Here is a 14152-nt window from a genome sequence, read left to right as displayed (position 1 = left end):
TGCCACGTCTTGCCTCAATGTCCCTCTTGGCGGCCAAGGACTAGGACAGGGACTAGGTGTCGAAGCACGGTATAGATGCACGCATGTTCTGTTCGTTGATTCACATACATGTACATGATAGTACTGTCCACTCCTCTTATAACGAACTCGCATTATAGCGAATTCACTCTCCTGTACAATGGTGTTCGATAATCAGGAGTCGACCGTAGCTATTGCATTCTAACAAGTAACAACACAAACTCACCCTCGTCATTGGACCTGTTGTTGGCTGTAGCGCTAGTGGATCTAGTATCAGTCGTTCCATCCTCAACAGCTGCAGTCGCCATCTTCCAGGTGACTTCCGACCAGTACGGATACGTACGTCCTGATTCTCTTCAGCCACCAGTGAACCAAGAACGCGGAGCCATGCGGCTGTCTCAGCGATCACTCGTATTCCTCAGGTCCTGAGAGCACTGATCATGAACTCTGCTGACGGATTGATCGCAACGTCCAACGCGATTTCCTGAAACAACTTAGGATTTTTTCGGAGCCTGCGCTTATTCCGGGCCTAAGGCTAGCTATGCAGAGCCTGCACGAGTTGGTCTTCGCCACTCTACTAACGAAAGAAACACTCGTGTGGCGGAAGGAGATTTGAACCAGCGCAGAAAACAAAGAAGCCGCAAAGCTGCATGCGGATGCGTGCGTGCCTCAATCCCTCCAACTAACCCCACTCATGCACTATTCCTTCAACTTCAGTTCAAGATAGTGAGTGTATCTTCTACACATTCACACGCGGTCGACGGTCGCAATGCACTGAGCGCGTTACGCTTATGGTGCGTCGAGGGTTGACATGCACCCCGACCACAGAGCTCTCCGTCTCGACTCTCGTCGATGACCAAATTTTACTCATTTAGACCCAGACTCGCCATAGCATGAGTAAGAAAGTAGACGAACTCTATCGGCACCCCGGCCCACAGAGCCAGGCCATGCATGGCTTGCAACATTATAATTATTGTCATTGACACTGACAGTGACACCGACAGCGCTCGCTAGCTAGCTAGCTAGCGGGGTCAGAAAGTGACCCGGCGTGGCCAGGAAGGGGGTGTGCACCTGGTTGAAGCAACTCACAGAGTCGCGAGACTGCCAAGACTGCAAGGCCAAGAGACTCACAACCGTGAGCAGCCTGTTACGGTTACCGGTACCTGGTGGAGATCGTGTTCCTCGGCTTTGGCCGGTCTACCGCGGGAGACCTACCACCGCTGTTACCGTATAATGATATCTACTATCAACAAGATCAGAGTACATACCCATGATAACCACTCCTCGTATCAACGTTACTCGTTACCATGGATACCGCCTACGCAAGTCATTGTCACTTGACCCCGGTCCGGAGCTCCGGTGCTGTACTGGCTGTGTACAGTCGAATGCGAATGTTGATCATCTGCATGACAAGAACGACTGTTGTGTTGCACAATCATGCAGATCTATTTAATATGCCTTTTTTATACTCTGTACTGCACTACTGTAGATCTACATTTGCAGCCACTGCATATTTTAATACCGTAGAATCCCGCGGATAAGCCCACCCGCGTATAAGCCCATGCCCGCGCATAAGCCCAGGGTTTGTTCGAACATCACACAGCTTCATCGTACAAGCCTAGGTCATACCGGGAGTCCATAAATAATTTTAAATTATGGACTCTTGGCCATACCATGTACATGTACGTAGTTATAATTATAGTTTTTTTTCGTACATTTCAGCACAATCATCGGTTGTTTTTGTTTGCACAGTGGATTTCAGCACGGTCCTTCACACTTCCTTGATACTTTTCAATAGCACAACTAACTAACTTGGTGTCGCGTCGGCGTATAAGCCCATGCCCGCGTATAAGCCCATGTTCTCGTATGCCCACCGAAATGTCCTTGTGAAACAGATAAGCCCATGGGCTTATCCGCGGGATTATACTAGCCCTTGGCGGATTATGCCGGCATAATATTTGGCATAATCTTGGGATTTCGTCAAAAAAATTATGCTCTGGCATAATAATACGGATTCCAACGACTTACGTGTAAGGTCGCCATAATCTTTCCGTTTAGACAAAAATTATGCTTAGGGCCGTGTGTGTATGCGTGGTTTCTCAATCCTCTATGTACAGCGTGAATACATAGTGGAACCGAGCATTTTTTTCCCGGCAGCATATTAAATTCAGCATATTTGTTTGCATAATCAAAAGCATAATTAAAAATTTTGACGATTACTGATCCTTCACATAGTATCAACCAGAGAGTCGCGAAAGCAATGACTCCCGATCCCGGATCCCAGATTCAGACTCGACTCTCCTCTTTCACTTCAGGTGTGTAAAAATAATGTCCTCCGTAGTGCAGTGCGGTGGTTGTGGGTCGTCCACGACCACCCTCACTCTAAAGTTTGTTTCGTGTTTGCACGCACTGTGTGTGCCGTGCCTGCAGAACAGCTTGGGATTTGATGGCTGCGTAAAGTGTCCGCAATGTTCGGTCAGCACGCAGTTGCATTTCGGCCGCCTGGATCCATTGCGATCGCTACCGAATGTCGTTCAAGCAAGCGATACGATGACTGGAGCGGCTGCCGGCCAAAGTCAGGCCATTCAAACCTGTGACGAATGCTGGGATGGAAAGCCAGCTACAGTGGGTTGTGAGAACTGCACCGGCACATTTTGTGAGCACCACGGTACTGGCCATCCCATGACAAAATCTGGCAAAGGTCACACAGTGAAGGCGCTATCTGCATCCTCCACAGAGTCAACAAACAGTGGCAGCAGCAGTGGCAGAGTGGTCCAGCATAGATGTGCTCTACACACGAATGAAGTGCTGAAACAGTTTTGCTTGGATTGCAATCAGCTATTGTGTACGCAGTGCATACATACTGGAGCACACAGACATGATGAACACAAGGTGATGGATATTGCCAGTGCTGCACAAAACACTCGTGACACACTTTCCACTAAGCTGAGCAGTTGTACATCAGAATGCGATGGTGTTGTCAGCAGTCCCATAGAGATCGTGGAGAAGAACATTCGAATGATACACAGTCAAACAGAGTATGCTTCGGAGAAGGTTTCTGGTTTCTTCAAGCCACTGATGGAGGCAGTGAAGAAACGAGAGGACTCTCTTCTTACCGAACTGGATGAGCTGAGGTTGAAGAAACTGGAACCTCTGGAGAAGCAACTACACCAGCTGCAGGAGTGTGTGTCAAAAGGAGAGAGTGCTGCCAATATCTTGCAGTCATTTGAGGACGATGTAGAGCTTCTCCGTGTGTGGTCCTGGGTGGATGCGTCTATCAGCAAAACCATGAAAACTGCCGAGGACGAGAAAGAGCCATGTGTTACCAGTGGCATTGTGTTTGGCACGACGGACACCGCATCACTACTCAATGACATCAGCAAGACGGGAGCAGTGCTGGATGTTGCTGATGGTACATTGAAGTGCCACGACCAAGCCGGTGTCAATGACCATATCAGCATCTCTATAGAGCTACCAGAAAATGCTATCTCAAGCGTCATGGAGCAAGATCAACTGGATAACATTGGACTGGAGATATCGATATCCGATCCGGATGAGGACACAACCAACGTGTGCACTCAGCTTACACCTGCTTCTGGGCGCATACAGACTGAACGCACCCCGTTGCAAGCCGGTCACTACAACATCTCGGCCAGGATTGGATGTGTCCATCTGAAGGGTAGCCCACAGAAGCTGGTGGTGTCGGCAACTAATACTTCAAAGACGTTTGATGGAAATCGCTGCGGCAGATTGGTGAATATCACCAATGATGGTCGCTCACTGAGCAAGACCAGTGGTAGTGGTAAGTGTTGGTCATCAGCACTTACCACACCTATGGTCACTGGCACTGGTTGCAGTACACTGAAGGTGATGATTGACAAGACCGCCCATGCTAACATCTTCCTCTCTGCCTGTTCATCCAGCAATCCAAACCTGGAAAATTACCAACAGGACAAGGCACAGTGTTTTGGTTGGTATGGCACTGGTACTAGTGGCCACCACACCGGCAAAGCCCTTGGTCAACGCTGGCAAACTGGTGACATCATTCATCTCACAGTTGATCATGATCGTCACACTCTCACCGGTAGACACGAGAGAACGGGCGCCACAGAAACCATCCCGAACGTCACGGGTAACCTGTACTGGATTGTGGCACTCTACTACCCTGATGATAAAATCACGCTGGTGTAGGACATCAAATGGTGAACACTTCAGATTGCCGCTTGGCTGTTATTATGATCAGGTAGTGTCATGACTTCTTAGATGTGTATTTCCCAGTGTCAGATTTGATCTTTAACTAGTATGTAATACATCACTGGGGGGGGGGGGGGACACTACAGTCCTAACACGTACATATATAGGGTTATACCCCCCCCCCCCCCCACACACACACACACTACCCCCCCACACACACACACTACCCCCCCCCCCCCCCACACACACACACACACTACCCCCCCCCCCCCCCACACACACACACTACCCATACCCCGGTTTATGCATATAATTATCTTCTATCCACTGGGTGGATATTTTCACACCAGTTTTCATCAGTGTACTATTGAGTGGATTTTTTGTCATTCTATTGGAAGGCAATAGCCTACTCGTGTGCACGCATGCATTCTTGCCGGAAATGTCTACCTGTGGCGACAATAATTTTTTTCATGGACTGCTCTTCTTTTTTAGTGTTTGCACACTCTTGGCTGCTACTGTGGCACTTTTGTATTTTCGTGCTGCTGCTGCTGCGCTCTGTACAGCTGCACTAGCCGTATTAACTGTCGTACCCAGATGCACACATTCAATCCCTGGCTACGCTTTGGAACTGTTTTCGTTGCCTATGTCCTCATCTCTCTTCGTTTAGTTTTCGCTGCCTGGGCTCTCATTTATCTTTCCTTGCTTGCTTGCTTGTATTGCTGAGGGAACATAATATTATGCTGGTTTGTATTCGTGGGTCCCCATGGTGCATGGGCCACGCGTACTCATCCGGCGGATATGTGTGAATAATAATAATAATTGGAAGGCAAGGTGACAGGACGCATGTGGTGTGGCAATCATGTACAGCTGATATTACATGTACTACTGTGATCTGACCTGCCTGCAACGAATTACTTCTCAATATTCATAAAAATCTATTCAATGTTCATACCAAGTGCATGTCCAGTAAGGGTGACAAGTTAGTCTGATTTGAATTCTTTTCACTTTACGTTGGGAGTATCGCCGAAGTCGCACCAACCTCTTCTTTACGTAGTAATATGGTTTGGAGAAAGTAGTATTAGATAAACCTTGTTTTGTTGAAACCATGTTGTTGGTTGACAGCATGTTACAAGGCGGAGGACACCGTGTTCGAAAACAGTGCCCTTACTACGACCATCCACGGTTGGCAGAGTCCCAGTCTTGCCACTTTTTAAACCGTTTGGGTGTTAGCCCTGGTTCTGACCCTCATGATATTAATTTTGGAAGTTTATCGAGTCTTCTTGTTTTTTATTTTGTTATTGTACTGTCAGTCGTGTATTCTTCGCTCGTTCTTGGTTGTCTTTAGACTTGGCAGAAGTTGGAGAAATATAGAAAAGAGTATAAAAAGAAAATAAGAAAAGAAAAATTACATCATTCAGGCCACAGTTTTACTGTATAAGTACTATCACCCCCCCCCCCCCCCCCTGCACACACACACTATCCCCCCCCCCCCCCACCACACACACACACACACACAGTACCCCCCCCCCCCCCACACACACACACTATCACCCCCCCCCCCCCACACACACACACACACTACCCCAGGTCCAGACCCCAGTCAACACTCTGACTCTCACTTCGTCTAAACGATGATTGGGCGGATGACGAGGCCACTGCCCGCGTAGTATAGTGTGTAAGTTAGTTATACTCTCCTCTATCTCACGACTGTATCATGCAAGAAGCGTCTGAAAACTGGACAGGGACCCCTAACCTAGGCAGCCCCAGGCTCCCCCACCCGTACTGCAGTGTTACTCTAGACTGTAGAAGCAAGGCACAACACTGAGTTAGTTTGTGGGCAGCTGGAGAACGTGGAGATCAGGTAACAGAACATAAGAACTACAACTACATTGTTGACTAGTACACAACTACACTGACAGCCTGCTACTATTATGATAGATACCTGCCAGAGACGCTACTGCAAGCACAGTATCATGCATGGTATTACAACAGCACAAAACCATGATGTGGCCGTCAAAAAATTTCACCTGTACCATCTGGGCAAGTCGGGAAACATACAGTATAAATTGGATAGAAATCACTTCATAAAGTGAGGGAAATCACTTGAAGACAAAATAAGACAACCGGCGGGTAGGGTCGATTTTCTTCACACCAAGACTGGCTTTAGAAGAAAACAAGCAATAAACCCATGATAACTTCCATGATAAATAGAAATAGGTTTGATCGGTTGGGACTTTAAAGTTAGGGCACTGCTGTACTTGACAATTTGTGTAATAAAGATAAGACACGCTTCAAGCAGCGGCAAATAGATAAACATGACGATGCAGTTATGGAGTTTCTATCGGCAAAAAAAAAAGACTGGGTGGATAATTTATATGCACTTGTACCACAAGGAAAAACTACATCTGTGATGACAGCGAGTGTGTTGTAGACTGCTTGATCGGTGTGAATATATAACGTTACCATAAAAAAATGTCCAGACAATCTCTCAATGTAAAATCACCTCCACATTGCCAGTACACAATTGCGAACCACCATCCGTTCCAGCTGACCAAGACTGTCCCACCTCAGTCTCGGAACAATGTCCTTCGGTCCTTCCCCCACTGTATGATTGATACCTGGAATTTCCTCCCAGCCTCTATCCTCGGTGCTCGCCTCTCCCAGAAGTCGATGTAGACCTTCAAGAAGAAGGTATATGACCACCTGAGGCAATCTGACTGGGACTGGGCAACCAACCGCCTTTAGCTGCCTCCGGGATTACGCCCCTGCTTCTCCCACCCCAAGCCTAATTGTCGCCAATCCTGAGTAGCCAATCTCCACTGCTACCCTATTGCACCCATCATTTGACTCTCTCCTTTCACTCCTATTATCTGTTTGATTATTTGCTATTTTCTGCTGTGTTCCAAAATTAGATCCTCTCCTTCGTTCTAAATCTTCCATTTTCTCCCGTGCTTTTTTCCCCTCATGCTTATGCTTCCCTCCCGAATTTGGTGCGCCTGCCATGTGAAGATGCCGAGACCTCTGGTCGGTTGAGCATGGCAAGCCCCACCAGCACCATCTCACCCCATGCTAACCCCATGTGCCTGCCGGTGAGTTGTGTATTTGGTAATAAAACAACAACAAAAAAGGCTTTTCTACCACAGCTTACTAGTCAGTTCCTCTTGCCGCACTGAGTTCTGATGAGTGGAGCTTTTGCCGTACAATGTTGAACATGACTGTTTGCTTAGTTCACACTCAGACATCCTCTGCGTCGCTACCATCCAGCAACGCATTGTCATCTTCTTCCTCATCAAGAGCATCATTGAAATCATCGAGATCGTCACCAGCGCCAAACTCGCCGTCATTGTCGTCCACTTCGTAGCTGGCCTCGTCGACATCGCTGCTAGCTGCACATGCCTGTGCTTGCCGCTCTTCCTCGTCTTCCTCCTCCTCTAACCCTTCCTCATCTTCCTCCTCCTCCTCCTCCTCTAACCCTTCCTCGTCTTGCTCCTCATCATCGTCATCATCTCCGTGCTTTGCTCGGTTTTTGCCGCTGGGAACACGGTGGAAACAAAAAAATACATGGTTACAATGTGAACTCGAATAATTCCAGCAGCTTTGTTCGTTTGTTGTTTGTTTTTATCACAGGCCTGGTGTCTGAGCTACCAAACAATCATCCCATGGCATGGCATAAGATATCCATTCATACTAGGGACCAGTGAGCTTTGGAGCAATACTGTTGAGACTGCAACACACTGTCACATTCTTGCCTTCACCTCCCTAAACAACCTGAATTTCCACTGCACACACGCCATAGAGTACTCGCGGAATTCCGCATTGTCTGGTCTACTTTGGAAGGCAATTTGCCGAAACGTTGGAACAATTATTGTGAAATGAGTTGAACTATCGCAGTGTTAATGGAAGAGAGCGTGTGGGCTCTACTCTTAACTGTTTACAAAACTGCAGGAAGCCTCCCCACTTTTACTTGCTTTGGTATGGGACCTTTATAGGTACCAATCATGTAAGCGAGATGGATACAGAGTACATGTCCAGAGAAACTTCAGTATAAAGTACAACACCCTTTTCGTCTTGTATTGGTGTTTTAAGTATGAAGTACTCTTCGAAGATCTGCCTATTCTTTCCCTCAGCCTGTCCTTTGGCCTCGGATAACTTCTGCAAAATGAAGTACAATGTTTACCAGCCTCCAAGGTAAGTAACACCAGTGATTTTTGAATGTACATGAACACTGAACTACTGGTAGTCAAAGTGACACTTTCACCTCACCCGTTGCCTTTTGCTCCAGCCTTCTTGTTGCCATGGGCTTTCTTCCATCGGCCTTCTGCTCTTGTTGCTCTTCGTCGCTCTGCGGAGTGGCAAACGTCGCCGGAGACACACGCGGTGCACTGGCCAGAATGTAATCGGCCCGCAATGCGGACGCACGGCCATCGGGATGGTCGAGCAAGAGCAACGCCTGGCAGAAAGCTTCGCCCATCTCTTTCAGGTGGTACGGCGAGAACTGCAAGCCCTGCAGAGCACATAAGACACAAGAACACAGCCAACAATTATGATCATGCCTTTCCTGAACATAACCTCGGCCACTGAAACGGAATAATAGTACACCTTTACACTGTACAATAGTAATCACACTGGCTTGTTTCTTTTCCGCCTGTATCCACTTGACGAGAAGCCGTTCAAAGTGTGCGTGGAAATCGTTGGAAATGTTATTTCTGACGAGCTGAAGGGTAGTTTTGTTCTTTAGTCTTATTGGCTTATTGCATACTTGTTTCTGAAAGCCTACTAAAAAATACGACAACATTGATGTTAAAAAGGAAACTGGGCATGAACACCTACTTTAAACATGCAGTTATAACTCTCTTATCCTGACCTTAGACTTACAGGAATCCCGGGTCGACCGGGCACCCTGTGGCAGTGTGGGTGAGTTATAGAGATCAAGTCATATAATTACTACTCTTTTGCATTTTTCATGGAAATAGTGACATCATATGCTAGATCTGCGGCCCATCCCAACTGAAGCGTATGTGATTCCGAGTTACAGGACATTTCAAAGTCACGGGCAGTGCCCGGTCGCGGACCGTCCGGATAAGAGAGATGCGAGTGTACCGCCTACCTGTCAACATAGCAGCATGGCCGATACATCTGTCACGCGGACACTCCGGTTCATCGGCAGCTCGCACGGGTTGGAATGGCTGCCGTCGCCGAACACCCAGAGCACGAAGACGGTGGAACGGCGGTACTTCTTGCGAACCGGTGATGCACTACCTGCATACACAGCCACAGCGGGTGCAACGCGTTCAGACAACAGGGTACTGCACACAAAGACACTGTCAAACACCGTCCGCACTTTCATGCCTGTACGTACAGTCTTGATATTACTGCAGCAAATCCATGCACGCTGGAATCAAGTTTGAACCCATGCGCCAGTTTACATCCCAGTGTTCACAGGTCTAGACAGCGCTGCCCGGCATGGCATTGTCTCGCTTGATAGGATTTCACTGAGCAGCATACTGTAGTAGTGGTCAACAGAGTAAACAACTTGAAGAGTGCACGCATGCCACCAGCATGCACAGTTTCCCCAGGCTGCTATCCAGTAGCACCGTTCCACCTGATAAGTACAAGACATGGCTACAGATGGCTACAGTGGAGTCTTCGCACTTTGAGAAAAGACATGGCTCAGCAGGTTAACAGGTTTATATCGCCGCAGTGGACAGACAGTGTCCAAGGTGACAGTGCAGAGTGGCCACCAGAGACCAGAGAGCTTCACCTAGCACAGGGTCACACACCACCCTGCTAACGTGTAGTCAGCATGTACCATGATGCACTACGTGACGCCGCAGGCTGAGGCAGTACAGCGCATGCAGTGCACATTGCCATTGTTCACTAACTCTTTATCATTGCAGCCTTTTTCACAGGCCTCGTGCTCCGTAGGGACTACCATCGTTGCACACGCTTGTATTGGGGTTGTGAACTCTCCATGGTGACCGAGCACTGACAAATTCTCAATGCCGAATTTCACGAAGCAGCACCACCGATTTGTTATGGCTCATATTTCGACGGTCTGCGACCATTACAATTAATTTACATTCTCCGTCTCATCCACTGAAATGTTCGAGCATGATATTTTGCCACGTTTTGCCTCAATGTTCCGAGTCTTGGCGGCCAAGGACTAGGACAGGGACTAGGTGCCGAAGCACGGTATAGATGCACGCATGTTCTGTTCGTTTATTCACATACATGTACATGATAGTACAGTCGACTCCTCTTATAACGAACTGGCATTATAGCGAATTCACTCTCCTGTACAACGGTGTTCGTTATAATCAGGAGTCGACCGTAGCTATTGCATTCTAACAAGTAACAACACAAACTCACCCTCGTCATTGCACCTGTTGTTGGCTGTAGCGCTAGTGGATCTAGTATCAGTCGTTCCATCCTCAACAGCTGCAGTCGCCATCATCCCGGTGACTTCCGACCAGTACGGATACGTACGTCCTGATTCTCTTCAGCCACCAGTGAACCAAGAACGCGGAGCCATGCGGCTGTCTCAGCGATCACTCGTATTCCTCAGGTCCTGAGAGCACTGATCATGCACCCTAGCCCCGCTGACGCATTGATCGCAACGTCCAACGCGATTTCCTGAAACAACTTAGGATTTTTTCGGAGCCTGCGCTTATTCCGGGCCTAAGGCTATGCAGAGCCTGCACGAGTTGGTCTTCGCCACTCTACTAACGAAAGAAACACTCGTGTGGCGGAAGTTGATTTGAACCAGCGCAGAAAACAAAGAAGACGCAAAGCTGCATGCGGATGCGTGCGTGCCTCAATTCCTCCAACTAACCCTACTTTTCCTTCAAGATAGTGAGTGTATCTTCTACACATTCACACGTAAGTCGTTATCTCAGGATTTAGGCGGTCGACGGTCGCAATGCACTGAGTGCGTTACGCTTATGGTGCGTCGAGGGTTGACATGCACCCCGACCACAGAGCTCTCCACTCTCGTCGATGACCAAATTTACTCATTTAGACCCAGACTCGCCATAACATGAGTAAGAAAGTAGACAAACTCTATCGGCACCCCGGCCCACAGAGCCAGGCCATGCATGGCTTGCAACATTATTGTCATTGACACTGACAAGTGACAGTGACAGCGCTCGCTAGCTAGCTAGCGGGGTCAGAAACCCGGCGTGGCCAGGAAGGGGGTGTGCACCTGGTTGAAGCAACTCACAGAGTCGCGAGACTGCCAAGACTGCAAGGCCAAGAGACTCACAACCGTGAGCAGCCTGTTACGGTTACCGGTACCTGGTGGAGATCGTGTTCCTCGGCTTTGGCCGGTCTACCGAGGTAGACCTACCACCGCTAGTACCGTGTATCTAGTACTATCTTTTTTATTTTTTTATTTTATTTTTTATTGAAAAACCACAAACCTTCAGACATGTGAATGTGGACATGATATACAGTGTACATACGTATGTATCGAGAAGGCAGCACAGAAACGGCAGTGGTGGTGAGGCCTGGGCAGCTCGTCCGACCGTGGGTCTCGGAGTCAACACTGGGCAGACGCACCGGGGGGGGGGGGGGGGGGGGTGGTAGCTTAGGAGATAAGGGATGGAGCCAGCATGATCATAGTATGTAATGCATATGCAGAAGTAATAATTATGTTAATCTTAAAAACAATAGTGCGGTCGACCTGCGCAGAGGAAAGGCATCATGGACATGATCTACGTGTATAACATAATAATAATTGCAAGTGAGCTAGGGCACATCATACATACACATATGCGCATGTTCAAATAGGAGATCAACCTGACAGGCGTTCGCTGGCGTTGGGTAATCTTGAAATAAAGATATTAATATTATTGAAGAGATTATTATCATACGCTCACATAAACACCACATACCAACCATGTGCACCCACCCACCCCCACACACACACACGCGCGCGCGCGCGCACACACACACACATGCTCGCACGCACGCACACACACACACACACACCGCACACACACACACACACACACACACACACACACACACACCACACACACACACACACACACACACACACACACACACACGCACACACAGACACACACGTGCACATTCACGCAGACGCGTAATCATACATAATATTTGTGCACAGACTCACTCTCTCACAGTAACGTCCAGAAAACCACCACGCCAAGTCCCTACAGCCGGTCGGTCGCCCAGTCCCAGTGGCTCGAGCGCAGGAATTAATCGGTGGACGCTGCACTTGAAGGACTGCAACCTCTTCTGGTCGGGCTGATCCAGGAGGTGTTGGCGAGGCAACTGGTTCCAGGTGTCCAGCACTCCTTCAGGGAACGACCGGCGGACGCTGTTGCGAGAATTGGCTGGGATATCAGACTGCAGCTGGTAGTGGTGGCCGGCCGCCACCCGCGCCTGCTGCCTGGTGTTGGCAGGATGTTGGTCGTGGTCTGGTACTGCTTGGGAGGGGGGTAGCATTCGGGTTAGCATCTAAGGGCCTGTCAGGTACTGGATTTTGTAGAGATAGCAGAGAGCAGCCACTTTGCGCCGGAGTTCAAGGCTTGGCAGATATGCGCCTTCGCCGATCAGATGCAGGGCTCTCCGCTGTACAGCATCGAGTTGGGCCAGCACCGGCTGAGAAGCACCCATCCAGACTAGCATGCCATGCTCTAAGATTGGGCGAACAAAGCCGTTGTTGACCGTGAGTCGGCAGCCAGGGTCAAGCACTGCTGAGGCCTTCTTCAGGAAGCCCAGTCGCTGTGTGGCGCGCAGGGCTGACTGTCGAATCTGCTGGCAGAATGTCAGTTGACTGTCGAAGGCTATCCCAAGTAGCTTCAGGCACTGGGTTTCAGGAACCATTTCACCTTGGAATGTGACCGGAGGGCAGTCCCAGGGCCGACGGTGGTGGCTGACGTGGAGTAGGTATGACTTGGCGGGCTCGAATGTCACTCGCCAGGTCGCACTCCAGGCAGCAAGGGCATTGACGGCGGTCTGGAGATCATCACAGTCAGCTGCGAGGTTGCCGAGATACCGAATACACTTGTAGAGCGTTGTGTCGTCTGCGTACGTGGCAAGGCTGGTCGATTGGGGAAGGTGGTCCTCAGCGTCATTAATGTAGATCAAGAAGAGAGTGGGCCCCAGGATGCTTCCTTGAGGCACACCTGCTCGGATGGCGTGTGTGGCTGATGTTTGTCCACCAACTACGGCCCGGATCTGGCGGCTCTCTAGGTAGTTTTTCAACCATGAGAGCAGGTGGCCAGTTAGCCCAAGACATCTGGCCTTGTGAACTACACCGCGGTGCGACACTTTGTCAAATGCGCCGGCCACGTTGACAGCAAGGACTCAGGTCACACCCCCAGCATTGGACGTCCGACTCCACTCATGCTGAAGTGAGAGGAGAAGATCAGTCGTGCCCAGGCCGCGTCGGAACCCGAATTGCCGTCCGGAGAGGACCTGATTGCTTTCCAGGAAGTTAGTGATGCTGTGATTGATGATGGCCTCCATCACCTTAGAGAGTATAGAGAGGAGGGAAATAGGACGGTAGTTCTTCGGGGTAGACTTGGAGCCTTTCTTGAAAATAGGGACAACGTTCGCGATCTTCCAGGATGCAGGTTGCACCCCGTCCTGGAAGCACTGGGTGAATAGCTTTGGCAGAGGGCTGGCGAGTGACTGCGCTGACTTCCTGAGCACTTGCGCCGGAATGCCGTCAGGGCCAGTTGCTTTAGAAGCGTCCAGGTTCTTGAGAGCTCGCTGGACTGTGGCAGGGCGGAAGTGTACGGTCTTCAGCCTATTGCCTGTGCGTTGGCGAATAGGGGGCAGAGGTGTGTCTGGCAGGTCATTGGCACCAAGGCTACATTTCTCCGCGAAGTAGTGACTGAGGCAGTTTGCTTTCTCGATGTTCGTGGCATGTTCTTTGCCAGCAGGGTCGACAAGAATCGGGATG

The 14152-nt window shown here is 49.3% G+C and overlaps 2 protein-coding genes and 1 long non-coding RNA gene across 3 annotated transcripts in view; all 3 read right to left on the bottom strand.

Moving 5' to 3' along the window:
- LOC135815996 (uncharacterized) overlaps positions 1-766 on the bottom strand; it is a 20423-nt gene extending 19657 nt beyond the window's left edge. The window contains exon 1 of the mRNA XM_065329355.1: positions 245-766. Coding sequence (XP_065185427.1) covers positions 245-326 — 82 coding nt within the window. The 5' untranslated portion in view covers positions 327-766. The remainder of the gene's footprint in view (positions 1-244) is intronic.
- A 7748-nt stretch (positions 767-8514) lies between these two features.
- Positions 8515-11055, bottom strand: LOC135816007 (uncharacterized). Its single transcript, XR_010553346.1, has 3 exons — positions 10582-11055; positions 9320-9471; positions 8515-8716 (listed from the first exon to the last, which is right to left on the bottom strand). It is a non-coding gene; the product is annotated as an uncharacterized LOC135816007 (long non-coding RNA).
- A 1644-nt stretch (positions 11056-12699) lies between these two features.
- On the bottom strand, positions 12700-13068 carry LOC135819653 (uncharacterized). Its single transcript, XM_065332936.1, has one exon. It carries the CDS (start codon positions 13066-13068, stop codon positions 12700-12702), a length of 369 nt encoding a protein of 122 aa, XP_065189008.1.
- Positions 13069-14152: the final 1084 nt, after the last annotated feature.

The sequence above is a fragment of the Sycon ciliatum genome, chromosome 1 (assembly GCF_964019385.1).
Source record: "Sycon ciliatum chromosome 1, ocSycCili1.1, whole genome shotgun sequence".
In the NCBI taxonomy this organism is placed as follows: domain Eukaryota; kingdom Metazoa; phylum Porifera; class Calcarea; order Leucosolenida; family Sycettidae; genus Sycon; species Sycon ciliatum.
This window is presented reverse-complemented; position numbering and strand designations above follow the sequence as displayed.

What these genes read in the sequence shown, in the direction of transcription:
- LOC135819653 (XM_065332936.1), bottom strand. Translation starts at nt 13,068, where the DNA reads ATGGTTCCTGAAACCCAGTGCCTGAAGCTACTTGGGATAGCCTTCGAC.